The sequence below is a fragment of the Acipenser ruthenus genome, chromosome 34 (genome assembly GCF_902713425.1).
Source record: "Acipenser ruthenus chromosome 34, fAciRut3.2 maternal haplotype, whole genome shotgun sequence".
Lineage (NCBI taxonomy): Eukaryota > Metazoa > Chordata > Actinopteri > Acipenseriformes > Acipenseridae > Acipenser > Acipenser ruthenus.
In genome coordinates, this window is record NC_081222.1 from 11241734 (window position 1) to 11258241 (window position 16508).

Here is a 16508-nt window from a genome sequence, read left to right on the forward strand (position 1 = left end):
GTATGTATAGTTCTAGATATTGAAAACCTGGTGTTTGAAGTTTTCTATGGTGACCCACTACCCCTTTTAAAGAAAATGCACCCCTTCTCTCAGGAACCACTACGCTGGCACATACCTATAGACAAACAGCTTTTTTTTCTGGTAATAAAATATATGCCCCCCTCCCCTCTTTTTTTTACAGGGGGCCCCAAAATTGCTTGAGTCGGTCCTGTTCAGCTGTCCCACTTTCAGCATCCAGCAATACCAAAACCTCTACATATTCCAGGTATGATAAACAGGGGCAACCATATCTCTCATGTGTACAAAAAAAGCTAACAAAAATAAAAATGGTAGCCTGATAGCTAAAGAAAATAAGCACTGTCTTTAAAATATGACATTGCATGTAGGCTGCCCTTTTCATGAAAAAGCAAGCAAGCAACTAGGATGTGAGTGAAAGCCTTGGTTCAGCATGCTGCTGGTGCAGTAGGATGTGAGTGAAAGCCTTGGTTCAGCATGCTGCTGGTGCAGTAGGATGTGAGTGAAAGCCTTGGTTCAGCATGCTGCTGGTGCAGTAGGATGTGAGTGAAAGCCTTGGTTCATCATGCTGCTGGTGCAGTAGGATGTGAGTGAAAGCCTTGGTTCAGCATGCTGCTGGTGCAGTAGGGTGTGAGTGAAAGCCTTGGTTCAGCATGCTGCTGGTGCAGTAGGATGTGAGTGAAAGCCTTGGTTCAGCATGCTGCTGGTGCAGTAGGATGTGAGTGAAAGCCTTGGTTCAGCATGCTGCTGGTGCAGTAGGATGTGAGTGAAAGCCTTGGTTCAGCATGCCGCTGGTGCACTAGGATGTGAGTGAAAGCCTTGGTTCAGCATGCTGCTGGTGCAGTAGGATGTGAGTGAAAGCCTTGGTTCAGCATGCTGCTGGTGCAGTAGGATGTGAGTGAAAGCCTTGGTTCAGCATGCTGCTGGTGCAGTAGGATGTGAGTGAAAGCCTTGGTTCAGCATGCTGCTGGTGCAGTAGGATGTGAGTGAAAGCCTTGGTTCAGCATGCTGCTGGTGCAGTAGGATGTGAGTGAAAGCCTTGGTTCAGCATGCTGCTGGTGCAGTAGGATGTGAGTGAAAGCCTTGGTTCAGCATGCTGCTGGTGCAGTAGGATGTGAGTGAAAGCCTTGGTTCAGCATGCTGCTGGTGCAGTAGGATGTGAGTGAAAGCCTTGGTTCAGCATGCTGCTGGTGCAGTAGGATGTGAGTGAAAGCCTTGGTTCAGCATGCTGCTGGTGCAGTAGGATGTGAGTGAAAGCCTTGGTTCAGCATGCTGCTGGTGCAGTAGGGTGTGAGTGAAAGCCTTGGTTCAGCATGCTGCTGGTGCAGTAGGATGTGAGTGAAAGCCTTGGTTCAGCATGCTGCTGGTGCAGTAGGATGTGAGTGAAAGCCTTGGTTCAGCATGCTGCTGGTGCAGTAGGATGTGAGTGAAAGCCTTGGTTCATCATGCTGCTGGTGCAGTAGGATGTGAGTGAAAGCCTTGGTTCAGCATGCTGCTGGTGCAGTAGGATGTGAGTGAAAGCCTTGGTTCATCATGCTGCTGGTGCAGTAGGATGTGAGTGAAAGCCTTGGTTTAGCATGCTGCTGGTGCAGTAGGATGTGAGTGAAAGCCTTGGTGAAAACCGGACCAAGACTGCCCGGACGGTCTGGTTTTTCAAAATAAAACTTTGATGAATCACTCCCCATTTAAGAAAAAATGTGAAGCCTAAATTTTCGGAAAACATTTCTAAAAAAATTCTTAATACCGACACTTTGATGATAGAGGCCAGCGTGCCTTTGTATATCAGGCATCTCATCCCTGGAATTCATTGCCTTGAAACATAAAAACTATTTTTAATCTGACCAAGATTGCAAATCCTGTAAATACTGACTATGACCAAGATCATGGGAATTTGATTTTTTTTTATACTCTTATTTTGTACTTAATGTTTTTACTGATTGTTTTAACTAGTTTTGTCCAGTTTGAATGATTAGTCTCTTTTTGCCGTTGATTTTTATAATCTTATGTTTTGCTGCCATGTCTTTACAGAACCCCTTTGAAAATGAGGTGTCTATAAACAAATTTGAAAAGTTCTCTTCTCCATCTCTCCACCCTTTCTCACCCTACCTCCTTCCCCCTCTCCACCTCCCTCTGCCCCCTTACCACTCCCTCTCCCTCTCCCCCTTACCACTCCATCTCCCCCTTACCTCTCACTCCCTCCCCCCTAATTTTAACCCTCCCCTTCTCCCTCTCCATCTCCCCATGTTGTGCGTTCTCTCTTTGTCTCTCTCTTTCTCTGCGTTCTGCCCCGCTCTTTGCACAGTAAGACCCGTCTGAAATCGGGATGGAGAAGACTGTGAAGGACCACATAATAGACACCTTAGACGCCCTAGACGAAGATGGGCTGAAAAGGTTCAAGGACGAGCTGGGCGAAACAACGATCCAGGGGCGCAAAATCCCCAGCCGGAAGCTTAAGAAAGCAGGAATCGTTGAAGTAGCTGGTTTGTTAATCAGTACCTTCACCAAAACGCACCCCGCTGAGGTCACAATATCCATTTTAAATGCCATTAATGAGGTCGACCTGGCCGAAGAGTTGCAAGGAAAGACTAGTGCAGGTAAGATTATTATTATTATTATTATTATTATTATTATTATTAATAGTAGTAGTAGTATAAGGCAGCCAAAAACTACATTATTTGGAAACAAGAATTTTGAGAGAGAGAGAGAGAGAGAGAGAGAGAGAGAGAGAGAGAGAGAGAGAGAGAGAGAGAGAGAGAGAGACTACAAAACTCTTGGGAACATGTAAATGCATTTGATTTGCATATTTCTGACAGACACAATCAAGTCATTTTATAATGTGGGTGAGCTCAAATTTAGTTCAGTATTTCTAAACTAAACACTATTGGTAGTTTATTAGTCCTCTTGGGGGGGTGCAGCTCCAACACCATTTCCTTTCAAACTAAAAATTCTGAAATTCAGCATTTTGATTTTTTTTAAAAACCGCCCTCCCCCTCCCCCTCCCCCAGGTCGAAATGGAGCATTTCAGGGCTGTCCTGGAAAAACTTGATTATTATTTATTTCTTAGCAGACACCCTTATCCAGGGTGACTTACAATTATTACAAGATATCACATTATTTTTACATGCAATTACATTATTTTTTACACATTATTTTTACATACAATTACCCATTAATAACATTAATAACAGTAGTACAGTATTTTGTGTTAGATTTTCAAAATGTCACTTTATCAGTGTTAAGTATATTATTATTATTTATTTCTTAGCAGACACCCTTATCCAGGGTGACTTACAATTATTACAAGATATCACATTATTTTTACATACAATTACCTATTTATACAGTTGGGTTTTTACTGGAGCAATCTAGGTAAAGTACCTTGCTCAAGGGTACAGCAGCAGTGTCCTCTACCTGGGATTGAACCCACGACCCTCCGGTCAAGAGTCCAGATCCCTGACCACTACTCCACACTGCTGCCCATGCCTCTAGCCTTGCCAAACATCAAAACGTAAAATAAACCCCTGCATCCTGGCTGTGCTTATTTGTAGCTGGCTATCTATTTCCAGCCCCTCCCTCTAAGAACATCTAAGTGAGTTTGTATTTTAACCCCTCCTGCGATACTCTTCCAATAATAGCGTGCAGTCTTAGCATTTTACTGTGCTTATCAAGATTACTCCAACTCCTTTTTCTTCACAGATCTCCCAACAAGAACTCCTACTCCCCCTCCTACCTGTAAGTACGCAGTTTTAAATACTTCTGGTTACAGTACATTGCATACAGTTTAATGTGCAATTAAATAACACAAGTCCGAGCAGTTAAACAGTAGTGTCCCGTTTAATCCTTTTAACCCCATCCGGTCCTTTTCAAACAGTGCAGTGCCCTGTAGACTGTGATGAAACGGCAATGTTAGCTTTCATGGTTTTAGTGAGGGTAGGGGTTAACAACTCCCTCACAAGGGCTACGTTACTGTTAACTTGCTGAGCACCCTGCTATAGTTTAGTACTTTAAAAAAATAAATGTGAATGCAATAGAAAAACTGGAGGATTTAACAATTTTACTGTTTACGACCGGGACAAAATATGAAGGCTGAAAACTGGGTCTGGTTGCCCTATATGCACATATAGAGTACAAAAAAAAAAAAAAAATTCATAAATCTCTTTCATAACAGCCTTTCATCAACTGAAATACCACAGCAGTGAAAAAAAAAACTGAGGTGGATATAAATAGTTAATTTTTTTTAACGTTCCCAATTTCTATTATTATTATTATTATTATTATTATTATTATTATTATTATTATTATTTTGCATGAATTTATATTAAATCGCAGTAGGAGGTTTGCATTTTTAACCTTTGTTGCTTTATTTTCATTCAATGTATCCACAGCGCCACCTCCAGCCTCTCGTAAGGTAAAGTATCTTCTTAGGGAAGCATGCTGAAATACCAGAAATATTCTTCCTAAAGGACAGTCTTTTTGTAACCGTTTTCATCATAAAGGCATGGCAGTGTTTCAGTTGCTGTGCTTAATCTGTGTTCAAATAACTGTGCCAGATAAATACATTCAGAACGACTGGGTGTTGGGCATTTCAGATCAGATGTAAAACTGAGGTCCTATTGTAAGTGACTCTGCAGCAGCAGTTGTTGATGCATAGCTCACCCCCTAGTCGCTGTAAGTTGATTTGGATAAGTGTCTGCTAAATGGCATTATTATTATTATTATTATTATTATTATTATTATTATTATTATTATTATTATTATTATTATTATTATTATTATATGCATAATATTTTGCATGCATTTGAAGGTGTCTGTCTTTTTTCAGTTATACCAAGGTATTTTTTTCAGAACACAATCATCCTACTCAGCAAAATGCTACGATTCTAAAAGTTTTGAATCTTTTAGAAGTGTAAAGTGACAACAGATATTTCCAGCATCCTATTTTGAGGACAATCATGCTCAGTTAGACGTGCTCCCATAATCAGACCAGTGAAATTTCTGGTTAAGAAGCGCAACACATAGAAAATTGAGCTTTATAAGAACATAAGGGTGTCAGCTTCAACAGCGTTACCAGGTAGTTGGTTCCAGACTCCCACAATTCTCTATTTTCTGTTTTAAATAGCCCTGTACCTAATTTCTATTTGTGACCCCTGGTTCTTGTTTCATTTTTCAGGTCAAAAAAGGTCAGCATTGTCTACACCTTTTAAAATTGTGAATACCTGAATCAGATCCCTGCGTAGTCTCCTTTGTTCAAGACCAAACAGATTTAGTTCCTTTAGCCTGTTTTCGTATGACATGCTTTTCAGACCAGGAATAATTCTGGTCGCTCTTCTTTGCACTCTTTCTAGAGCAGCGATGTCCCCTTTGTAACGGGGCGACCAAAACTGAACACAGTATTATTCTAGTTGAGGTCTTACTAATGCATTGTATAGTGTTAACATTACTTCCCTCGATTTAAATGATCATCACTGTGGGTAGGAAAACACCAACAAATTGATCATTTTTAGACTTCAGTCTCTTATTTTATATTGAGGCAACAGTTACATTTAGACTTGAATTAACAAAATTAGAGTAAGGTATGATAATATAGTGAAACAGAAAATTTAAATAACCGGTAGATTCCAGTTAAAAATACACACCCATAATTACAAAGTAGCTTATCCTCAAAAAGACAAAGGCACTTAATGGGTTAAAGAAGGCAAGGGGTCGGAGTGGGGTGGTGAAAGGGGGCAATACAATAATGACATGCTTCGTAACTATCTCTTTTTGAAAGTGATGCATTTAAAAAAATAAAAAAGTGCTATAAATGCTAACTATGGGACTGTACATAATATTCCAGATGACTTTGAAGGAGCTTCTTGAAGAACCTGCTGGACCATCCCGAATACCAATAGAACTAAAGGTTATGAAAATAGAGCCACCAATCACCTTCACAAATCAGGTAACAAGTAACTAGTCAAACGAAACATTCTGAAGACAATGTCACCACATTCTGAAACTTTGTCCCTTTGCAATAACTTGAAAAGTTGCCAGATACAGAGGTCGCGTTAATGCAAATTTTTGCGTCCTAGACCTTTGGATGGAAAAATATTTTGTCTTGTGTTCCTGGAACGCACAGAATGGGAAAGGGATGCAGACATGCTTATTCGTGGTAATCTATTACACTGCAGCAAAATGACCCTAAAATACTTGCTTGTTTAAAAAAAATTCTGGAATATAAGAGTCAGGAATTAGGAACCCTTTACCTGTGTCCAGGAGCCCAGGGGACCCATTCTCATGGTGCACGCCCCAGGCAGGGAAGGGGAGGGGACTGGAGTGTGTCAGAGAGACAGCAAGGATGACCGCAGACACACAGAGCCCCAGACACCTAGGGCCTCATTCCCGAAGCGTTTACCGTACCCAAAGCATGATTACCGAGCGCAGTTCAGTCCCCGTCCTATTTACTGTTCCCATTTCCGTGAGGAAAACAAGGATTTTGCAAAAGCAAAACGAAAGGTGTAGAATTTTTTTTTGCAACAAATGTATTGAGTTAATACTGAACATCATTAAGGCCCTGCCATAAAATAAGACATACAATGAACGGCTTTTCATTTTCTTATTTCATAAAAATACCAATTTGAAATGGCAGATATTTAAGGTCCTGTACGGCCATGACGTGTTAAGCCCATCATACACTGGATGATTTTGTCGCCGGCAATTTATAGCACCGACAAAATCGCTCAGTGTATGGTGAAAAATCGTCAGCTGCCGACGACAAGCAAGAAGTTGTCTACAAATAGAGCTGCCCTCTCATCAAAGAGAGCTGCCCTCTAATCAAAGAGAGCTGCCCTCTAATCAAAGAGAGCTGCCCTCTCATCAAAGAGAGCTACCCTCTCATCAAATAGAGCTACCCTCTAATCAAAGAGAGCTGCCCTCTCATCAAAGAGAGCTACCCTCTCATCAAATAGAGCTACCCTCTCATCAAAGAGAGCTACCCTCTAATCAAAGAGAGCTGCCCTCTCATCAAATAGAGCTACTCTCTAATCAAATAGAGCTACCCTCTCATCAAAGAGAGCTACCCTCTAATCAAAGAGAGCTGCCCTCTAATCAAAGAGAGCTACCATCTCATCAGAGTTGCCCTCTCATCAAATAGAGTTGCCCTCTCATCAAAGAGTGCTACCCTCTCATCAAAGAGAGCTGCCCTCTAATCAAATAGAGCTGCCCTCTCATCAATGAGAGCTACCCTCTAATCAAATAGAGCTGCCCTCTCATCAAATAGAGCTACTCTCTAATCAAAGAGAGCTGCCCTCTCATCAGAGTTGCCCTCTCATCAAATAGAGTTGCCCTCTCATCAAAGAGTGCTACCCTCTCATCAAAGAGAGCTGCCCTCTAATCAAATAGAGCTGCCCACTAATCAAATAGAGCTGCCCTCTCATCAAAGAGAGCTGCCCTCTCATCAAAGAGAGCTGCCCTATAATCAAAGAGAGCTGCCCTCTAATCACATAGAGCTGCCCTCTCATCAATGAGAGCTACCCTCTAATCAAATAGAGCTGCCCTCTCATCAAATAGAGCTACTCTCTAATCAAAGAGAGCTGCCCTCTAATCAAATAGAGCTGCCCGCTAATCAAATAGAGCTGCCCTCATAAAAGAGAGCTGCCCTCTCATCAAAGAGAGCTACCCTCTCATCAAAGAGAGCTGCCCTCTCATCAAAGAGAGCTACCCTCTCATCAAAGAGAGCTGCCCTCTCATCAAATAGAGCTACCCTCTAATCAAATAGAGCTGCCCTCTCATCAAAGAGAGCTGCCCTCTCATCAAAGAGAGCTGCCCTCTCATCAAATAGAGCTACTCTCTAATCAAATAGAGCTACCCTCTCATCAAAGAGAGCTACCCTCTAATCAAAGAGAGCTGCCCTCTAATCAAAGAGAGCTGCCCTCTCATCAGAGTTGCCCTCTCATCAAAGAGAGCTGCCCTCTCATCAATGAGAGCTACCCTCTAATCAAATAGAGCTGCCCTCTCATCAAATAGAGCTACTCTCTAATCAAAGAGAGCTGCCCTCTCATCAGAGTTGCCCTCTCATCAAATAGAGTTGCCCTCTCATCAAAGAGTGCTACCCTCTCATCAAAGAGAGCTGCCCTCTAATCAAAGAGAGCTGCCCTCTAATCAAATAGAGCTGCCCGCTAATCAAATAGAGCTGCCCTCATAAAAGAGAGCTGCCCTCTCATCAAAGAGAGCTACCCTCTCATCAAAGAGAGCTGCCCTCTCATCAAAGAGAGCTACCCTCTAATCAAAGAGAGCTGCCCTCTAATCAAAGAGAGCTACCCTCTAATCAAAGAGAGCTGCCCTCTCATCAAAGAGAGCTGCCCTCTCATCAAAGAGAGCTGCCCTCTAATCAAAGAGAGCTGCCCTCTCATCAAATAGAGCTACTCTCTAATCAAATAGAGCTACCCTCTCATCAAAGAGAGCTACCCTCTAATCAAAGAGAGCTGCCCTCTAATCAAAGAGAGCTGCCCTCTCATCAGAGTTGCCCTCTCATCAAAGAGAGCTGCCCTCTCATCAATGAGAGCTACCCTCTAATCAAATAGAGCTGCCCTCTCATCAAATAGAGCTACTCTCTAATCAAAGAGAGCTGCCCTCTAATCAATGAGAGCTGCCCTCTCATCAGAGTTGCCCTCTCATCAAATAGAGTTGCCCTCTCATCAAAGAGTGCTACCCTCTCATCAAAGAGAGCTGCCCTCTAATCAAATAGAGCTGCCCTCTAATCAAATAGAGCTGCCCTCTCATCAAATAGAGTTGCCCTCTCATCAAAGAGAGCTGCCCGTGCATCAAAGAGAGCTGCCCTCTAATCAAATAGAGTTGCCCTCTCATCAAAGAGTGCTACCCTCTCATCAAAGAGAGCTGCCCTCTAATCAAATAGAGCTGCCCTCTAATCAAATAGAGCTGCCCTCTCATCAAAGAGAGCTGCCCTCTAATCAAATAGAGCTACCCTCTCATCAAAGAGAGCTACCCTCTCATCAAAGAGAGCTACCCTCTAATCAAAGAGAGCTGCCCTCTCATCAAAGAGAGCTACCCTCTAATCAAAGAGAGCTGCCCTCTCATCAAATAGAGCTGCCCTCTCATCAAAGAGAGCTGCCCTCTAATCAAATAGAGCTACCCTCTCATCAAAGAGAGCTACCCTCTAATCAAAGAGAGCTGCCCGCTCATCAAAGAGAGCTACCCTCTAATCAAAGAGAGCTACCCTCTAATCAAAGAGAGCTGCCCTCTCAACAAAGAGAGCTGCCCTCTCATCAAAGAGAGCTGCCCACGCATCAAAGAGAGCTGCCCTCTAATCAAATAGAGCTGCCCTCTCATCAAATAGAGCTGCCCTCTAATCCTGGTGACAGATTGCCAGGAACTGGCCAATAGGAAGAATCTGGTTTTGTTACGTGATAAAGCTGAAGGTTTTGAGTTGAAGTTAAAACAACATCAACACAATAATAATATCCCCGATCTTACACAGAAGTACCTTCAGCCTTGATTTGACTGGCAGATTTTGTAGAAATAGATTAACCATTAGCCTATATAAAGGTGTTCAAATAAAATAAACATAAGGCTATAAAATATTCCTTACTGTACTGTACTTACTGTAATACATTTTTTGCGAGAAAGTAATGTAAACACATTGGGTGTATGATAATGCAATAGCCCTGTGAGAGTCTTCACTACAGACTTCCTCCAACATTTAGAATCAAACAGTAGCTGCACATGCAGACAAAACAGCTACTTTTGGCATTTTTTTTTTTTTTAAATCCTTGTTCGTACAGACTGTGAAAATGACTTGGCAATGGGAGCGTATTGAAAAGCGAATTGACCTCTATGAGAATTACCTGTGCCTATATAATACGAAAATCAAAACCTACCATGATAGAAATGTACGGAGCAAGGCAATTGTGCAAATTGCTGCCGAGATTGATATAACAGGCGAGTTTTTGATACAAGAAAAGCGCATACAGGCTGTTTAAACAGCAAATGCGGGTCAACCCTAAATTAGAGTATTTCAAAAACAAAACAGAAAAAAAAGTTAAGCGTCTTATCTTTCTAGACTGCAGACATAGATAAGTCTCCTTAGAAGCAGCCTACTTTAATAAAATAATGTAATGTTGTATTCCAAATAAAATTGTTGTTTATTTATTTTCCTAGCACCATTGTACGTGTTGTTAAATATCACAATACAAAATTGTAAATATAGTTACAATAAGTGCATTTGCTACTGTACAGACACCAAACATGTCAGGGTTCAAATATGCGTAGCTATGTTAAGCGATGTACATTTTTCTGTAGGGTCTTTCTGGCTTTAACAAAGTTTGGAAGGTTACATTGTAAATGAATCTTGTAACATTGTGTCAGAGCTGAGTTGAGTTCAAATTCTGGTACCATGGCCGTAGCTAGCTATGAGGTCACCGAGGTCCGGACATCAGTTAAAATGTTAGCTTAAATGTTAATTAATTTATTTTTTAAATATAGATAGATATATTCTGCTGTGGTGGGAATGGGTCGGAACGACGCGGCGGTGGGAGTGGAAATTTGAAGGAATGAATCCGGGACAAGCATTCAACCTTTCTTTTTTTTTCCCCTCTACAGTTACGCAACTCATATAAGACTTCTGTGTCTGTGAACTCTCCTGGGCTCTGGCTGACCTGCCTTGGCCACGCCCCTGTAATCAGCCAGCCAATAGAAGAGCCCGACTTTCCTTTCATTTGAAATACAGTGACTGTAAATAAATAACGGTTTGAGAAGCGGAAGGCGCGAGAACGTTGTAGATCAGGAGAGGAAAAGTAAAGTATGGTAAAGATACCGCGAACCTCCCTGCATGCATACTATAAATTAATAAGTCATCGTTTTGATTTAGGTGGTAAAAATTGTTGGAATGGGCTGTAGTACACTTTAACAATATGATTTTTGAATCGTGTGGTGTTTAATTATCCAGTATATTTTATATTCAAAACACACAACAAAATACTTTTTTATAGTCATTTACTATTTTTGAACAAAGTCTTTTCGGAAATCTTGTCGTTTCCTTGAGATGTCAGCCAAAAAAGTGTACCAACCCAGCTTAGTAATAATAGCTGCTGTTCACTAAACCGAATTCACCACGAAGGCGGATTTTGTACTATAAAGTACATATGAGATTAAGACTAGGAAATGAGGAAAAGCTACTGACTGAAAAAAAAACAAAAACTGACGTTTGTGTGAGCGCGAGCGAGTTAGCTACTTTTGTTTTTTGTTAATTATTAAAAGGCTGTTACAAAGGAAGCGCCTCTAAAACATGACACCTCTCTCTATGAGCCTGAACAGGCTGGCTGTAGGGGTGATGTCAGGCCAGAAAGAAACACACACAGACAGTACTGGCAGGTTTTAAATTAAAAAAAAAACAGCACACTGCACTTGAGGCCAAAATAAACAGATAAACAAAACAGACTAACACTTAAACAAACAAATAGCAATTGTTATTAATTATTCTTTCACTTTATTTTACTCTCCTTCTCTCTCCCGTTCTCCACTCACCGAACACACAACCCCGAGTGAGTCAAACGTGCATCTATATATACTGTTGTGCTGGGATTCAATTACTAATTAATTATTCACTTGAATCCCAGGACGTAAACTAATTTGTGCAACCCCGTGCTCGCATACTATTACATACTTTAAATGCACGTGAAGTGATTATTCATCCCCATGCCTAAATACAACTATATATTTTAAATCACCCTAAGTAAGCCTGTTGTGTATACATTTTTGTTTAAATGAAAAACACTGATGTGCAGAGTTGATCAGTCAGGCTTGTAAATCCAAGGTTTATTAAAACATAAAGGTTGGACTAGGAAAAGTAAAATGCACTGACTACACTGAAGGAAAACAGTTAAACATTAAACTGTTTCATTCAGTCTGATTAACATGTAAAGTGAAAATGCAATATTCTGTTTCATTTATTAGTATTTAAGAGTCCTTCTTGTATCTATGAACTTCTGTGCATTGGGCTACTTAACAAAATGAACTACTGATCGAACTAATAAACTTTAGGTGGTTTTATTATCAAGTAGAAAAGAAAAGTGATTTAGTATGTAAAAAATACAAACTGCAAATTAACTGATCTTTTCATTTATTTCATTTTAACGGTATGTATAAGAGACATGAGAGATTAGTAATGGATCAGGCTGCAGCAGCTGATAATTGTCTATATATGAATATACAGTATGTGTAGTTTTGTTGAATCACATTTAATTTAGTGAAATTTCCTGACCAATCCACCTTGCATTTGGAAATCAGTCTTTGTGAAATTAAGATATAATTTGATCTATATATGGAAAGGTATGCTGGCCCATATGTGCTTGTGTTTGGCGGTCGGGTAAATTATCACTCAGATAATGGGGCGTGTTCGGACAGGCAGAGGTGGACTCAAGAATCGACTCACTGTCCATCCTGTATGCTTTCCCACCCTTGACACTCCTGCCAACGATGCTGGCGAAGGTCAGACACGAAGGTCAGACAGGAGGGCGCTCGTCTGCTCCTGCTGGCTCCTGGTGGCTCCCAACTTGCCCAAGAGACCATGCTTCTCAGACCTGGTCCTTTTACGGGATAGCGAACCGTGGCAGCTGCCTGCCCATCGCAATCTGCTCATCCAGGCGCAGGGGTTCCTGCAGCATCAGGACCCTGCAAGCCTGCAGCCTTGATTTTGGCCCCTGAACGCAGCTGGGGCTGTCTGATGGGGTCTATTAGGTAACGTTTAACCTTTCCCAATTGAAAGGGAATGTTAGGTTATTTCATAACCCTGGTTCCCTAAAATACAAATGGTAACCAGGCAGAGGGGGCTCTACAGAGTGACTTTGACATACCAAGTTCAGTAATTCGGGTTCGTAAGGAACAAACCCATTAGGTAATGGTTAACATTTCTATTTCAGGGAACCATGGTTATGAAATAACCTAACGCGCTCCTGAGCTGTGATGGGGAGTTGCTGCAGCAAGGGAAAGTAATTGGACCTTCTTAATTGGGGAGAAAAACTTAATTGGACCAGAAAATATTTCCTACTTAAGTTTCACCACTAAGAAACACCTCCTTTGTATTTGTCTTAATTCTACCAGCTGTTATATCGCGCCTCTGTGTACATGACTACAAAAGAACAAATCTCAACTCTTTCTTTTTCATTTGCAGAAAAATGAAACTAAACAGGTTGTGGTTATAACATTTGCTGATCCAACTGATATAATCCAAGGAAGACTTGATGATATGGCCAAAATAAAGGAACTCGAGGAAGAAAAATGTATACTTCTCAGAGGCTACATCATTGCTAAAGACACTAAACATCAAATAACCACACTGGTCCTCACCAAAAGAACAAAGGTAAGGTGTGAGCCACAGCACAGCGCCTGCACAATATGTGCACCTGTCTCCATTCTTAAAAGTGGGAGTAGAAACTTTCTATAAAATGCCAGCATAAAACACTTCATTGCATTTTCTACAGTTTTCAACAACAGCAAGTTTTGATGTCAGCAGCGAAGTACTGGAAAGGATGCAGCCAGTTCCACTAATTAAAGCAAACACCAGGAGAGCCAAGAAACCCATAACCATAGAAGGCAAAATAACAAGCGTAAGAAAACATTTTAATTCTAATATGCCCACAAATAGGAAATGTTTCTAGATCATCTTTGGGTATTTTCTAATTATCAACACAGTAGATCACGCAATCAATGCGTGATTGCAAATGATTAAGGCTCAAATTTCTTCAAGCGCTGTGTAAAAAAGTGTGTTACACATTCATGTGTAAAGACAGCTTCCAGAGACTCGAGGTGCCCCCGACTGCATTTCCATGCATGATCAACAGGTTTTGCACGTCACAGTTTGATCCATGATTACCAGATTTCTTCTCTCGGACCGGTTGTTGCCTGAAAAAAATCTGGGCTTCAAAAGAGACCCGGAACAAAGAAAACTGCAGGGATTTTTCCTGTAAATTCAAGATTTTAAATAAGTCTAGTGTCAGCATGTTGTAATTTGGACTCTCTGCGAGTAATATTATTATTATTATTATTATTATTTATTTCTTAGCAGACGCCCTTATCCAGGGCGACTTACAATTGTTACAAGATATCACATTATTTTATATACAATTACCCATTTATACAGTTGGGTTTTTACTGGAGCAATCTAGGTAAAGTACCTTGCTCAAGGGTACAGCAGCAGTGTCCCCCACCTGGGATTGAACCCACGACCCTCCAGTCAAGAGTCCAGAGCCCTAACCACTACTCCACACTGCTGCCCTATCTGAAAAATTTCTGCTCAACATCGCTCTGTCCAGTACAAGGGGACGTTTCACGTGTCTCGTTATTTTTACATTTATGTTTTTATTTTGTTCACTGATGGTGAAAATATAATGTCTTCTACAATTTAGCATGATGTGTGTTCAGGTAAGCATTTCAATAACTCTGGAAAATGTGTTGTACAGTCTAATATCTACAGAAAATGATCAATTCTGACTGCTTAATGAATGTTTAATTGTGAAATATCTTAAAATACCTGTTTATGGACCATAAAATGCCATGAAATAACTCTTTTTTTTAATTATTTATTTTAATTTAGAATCGGCAATTGTTTTACCCCGTTTTCTCCTCAATTTGAAATACCCAATTATTTTTCTCTTCACTGTGGCTATTCCCCACACGGCTCAGAGGACCCGCAGGAATCCACGAGAGTCCTCCGAATCTCGCGGTTCTTAGCCGCTTTCCTTTTCACACCAAGGAACTTGAGAGTGAATGTAAGCAGGGTACCGGTCCCTGGAGGACAAGAGACCAGCCCAGCAAATCTCCGCCCCCAATCTCGCTCTGCGCCTGGCCTGTAGGGGTCGCTGAAGAGCGATAAGGAGAAACAGTGTCAGCCGGACTCCACCCTCCCTAACCCGGAGACGCCAGAGCCAATGCGGCGCCTCCTTTTGAACCCCAGCGAGCACTGGCTTCTCGCTAGAGCCAATGCGGCGCCTCCTTTTGAGCCCCAGCAAGCACCAGCTTCTCGCCAGAGCCAATGCGGCGCCTCCTTTTGAACCCCAGCGAGCACCGGCTTCTCGCCAGAGCCAATGCAGCGCCTCCTTTTGAACCCCAGCGAGCACCGGCTTCTCGCCAGAGCCAATGCGGCGCCTCCTTTTGAACCCCAGCGAGCACCAGCTTCTCGCCAGAGCTAATGCGACGCCTCCTTTTGAACCCCAGCGAGCACCAGCATCTCGCACAGCCAGACTTTTTATTTAATTTTTTTTATCTTGAAAGAAATACAGCCCTACAAATTATAATGGTATTTGTTCTAAAGATTTGTTCATAATAATTATATAATTTAAGTACACATCTAAGGGGTTATAACTTTACTGATAACAAGCAACTGCCCCAATAGAAGAATTTGAAAAATGCAAAACAAATTCTCTTGCATTGCAAGGTAGGAAAAGTGGAACGGGTAACTGAGAAAGGAAACAAAGTGCCTATAAAAAACATCACGATCAGAGATTCGACAGCCCAAATCAAACTTACCCTCTGGAAAGATAAAACCTGCATACCAATCCAACCAGGAGACTACATCGAAGCTACAAACATTGTGTTAAACAGTTACCTGTCTAACAACACTACATGGTTATCAACCATTCAGGTATGCACTTATCCCACTGTGATTTTACACCTTTGTTACGTTGGAAAGGGCAGCTTATTGGGATAGGAGGTGTAAGAGGGTGGGTAACCCACATGAATGGGATAATTAAACAGGTAAGAATTGAAATATTAGGACAGCGAAGCCTGTTCAACCTGCACTGCGAATCCTAAAACAATCCTAAAACAAACAGCCGCTTTTCACAACTAAATGCGTTTTCTTTCAATACTGTTTGTCTCCAAGGTAAAAGAGGACCCAGAAAAAAAGAAGTCGAGAAGCAAGGTGACGGGCACAGCAACAGCAACAGCAAGCGGCTCTAACACCTGCTGAAAATCACAACCACCAACTACCCCCGACACAAAGAGAATGGGGAGGATGAGCAAGTCAATTACCCACCGTTATCGGCTAAAAATGGTCACAATAACTCTTACTGTCTTAAATCATGTTTTAACTTGCATTGTTCGCTGCTTTCTCCCTAGTTAATAGTTCTTCATTTCTCTGGTTTGCTTTTTGAAATAAACAGTGTCAGTTTCGCAGTTTAATAAAATGACTGTGAGCTTTGTACTCTTCCCTGGGTTAGGGAGGGAAACATTGTCGGGAGATGTTTCATCTCATTGGGGTTGTTTTTAGTTTATTTAATTAGTTTTTTCATTGGACATTAAGTGGCTCACTGGTGTATTTTTTGTGGATTTACCCAGAGTGATTTGTTTAATATAAAACATCAAAAACAGCATGCAGTATGAAAAAGGCACTTGATGTGCATGATTACCTTTTTTCAGAGACAACACAGTGATGACAAAATTGCTCTAAACAAGCCTTTTATACCTAACCTGTGGTGAAATGCATTCTTAAATAACTCTTCTCC

The 16508-nt window shown here is 41.3% G+C and overlaps 1 protein-coding gene across 3 annotated transcripts; it reads left to right on the plus strand.

Moving 5' to 3' along the window:
* Positions 1–179: 179 nt before the first annotated feature.
* Positions 180–16031, plus strand: LOC131705069 (caspase a-like). Of its 3 annotated transcripts, XM_059007216.1 has the most exons (9): positions 180–265; positions 2318–2609; positions 3712–3747; positions 4401–4423; positions 5852–5953; positions 13178–13366; positions 13488–13613; positions 15440–15646; positions 15887–16031. In XM_059007216.1, exons 2-9 carry the CDS (start codon positions 2339–2341, stop codon positions 15971–15973), a joined length of 1041 nt encoding a protein of 346 aa, XP_058863199.1. In that variant the 5' UTR covers positions 180–265; positions 2318–2338; the 3' UTR covers positions 15974–16031. The 3 variants fall into 3 exon arrangements, with proteins under 3 accessions (XP_058863199.1, XP_058863198.1, XP_058863200.1); XM_059007215.1 differs by lacking the exon at positions 180–265 and having other exon boundaries at positions 838–2609; XM_059007217.1 differs by lacking the exons at positions 180–265; positions 15440–15646 and having other exon boundaries at positions 838–2609.
* The last annotated feature ends 477 nt before the right edge of the window (positions 16032–16508 follow it).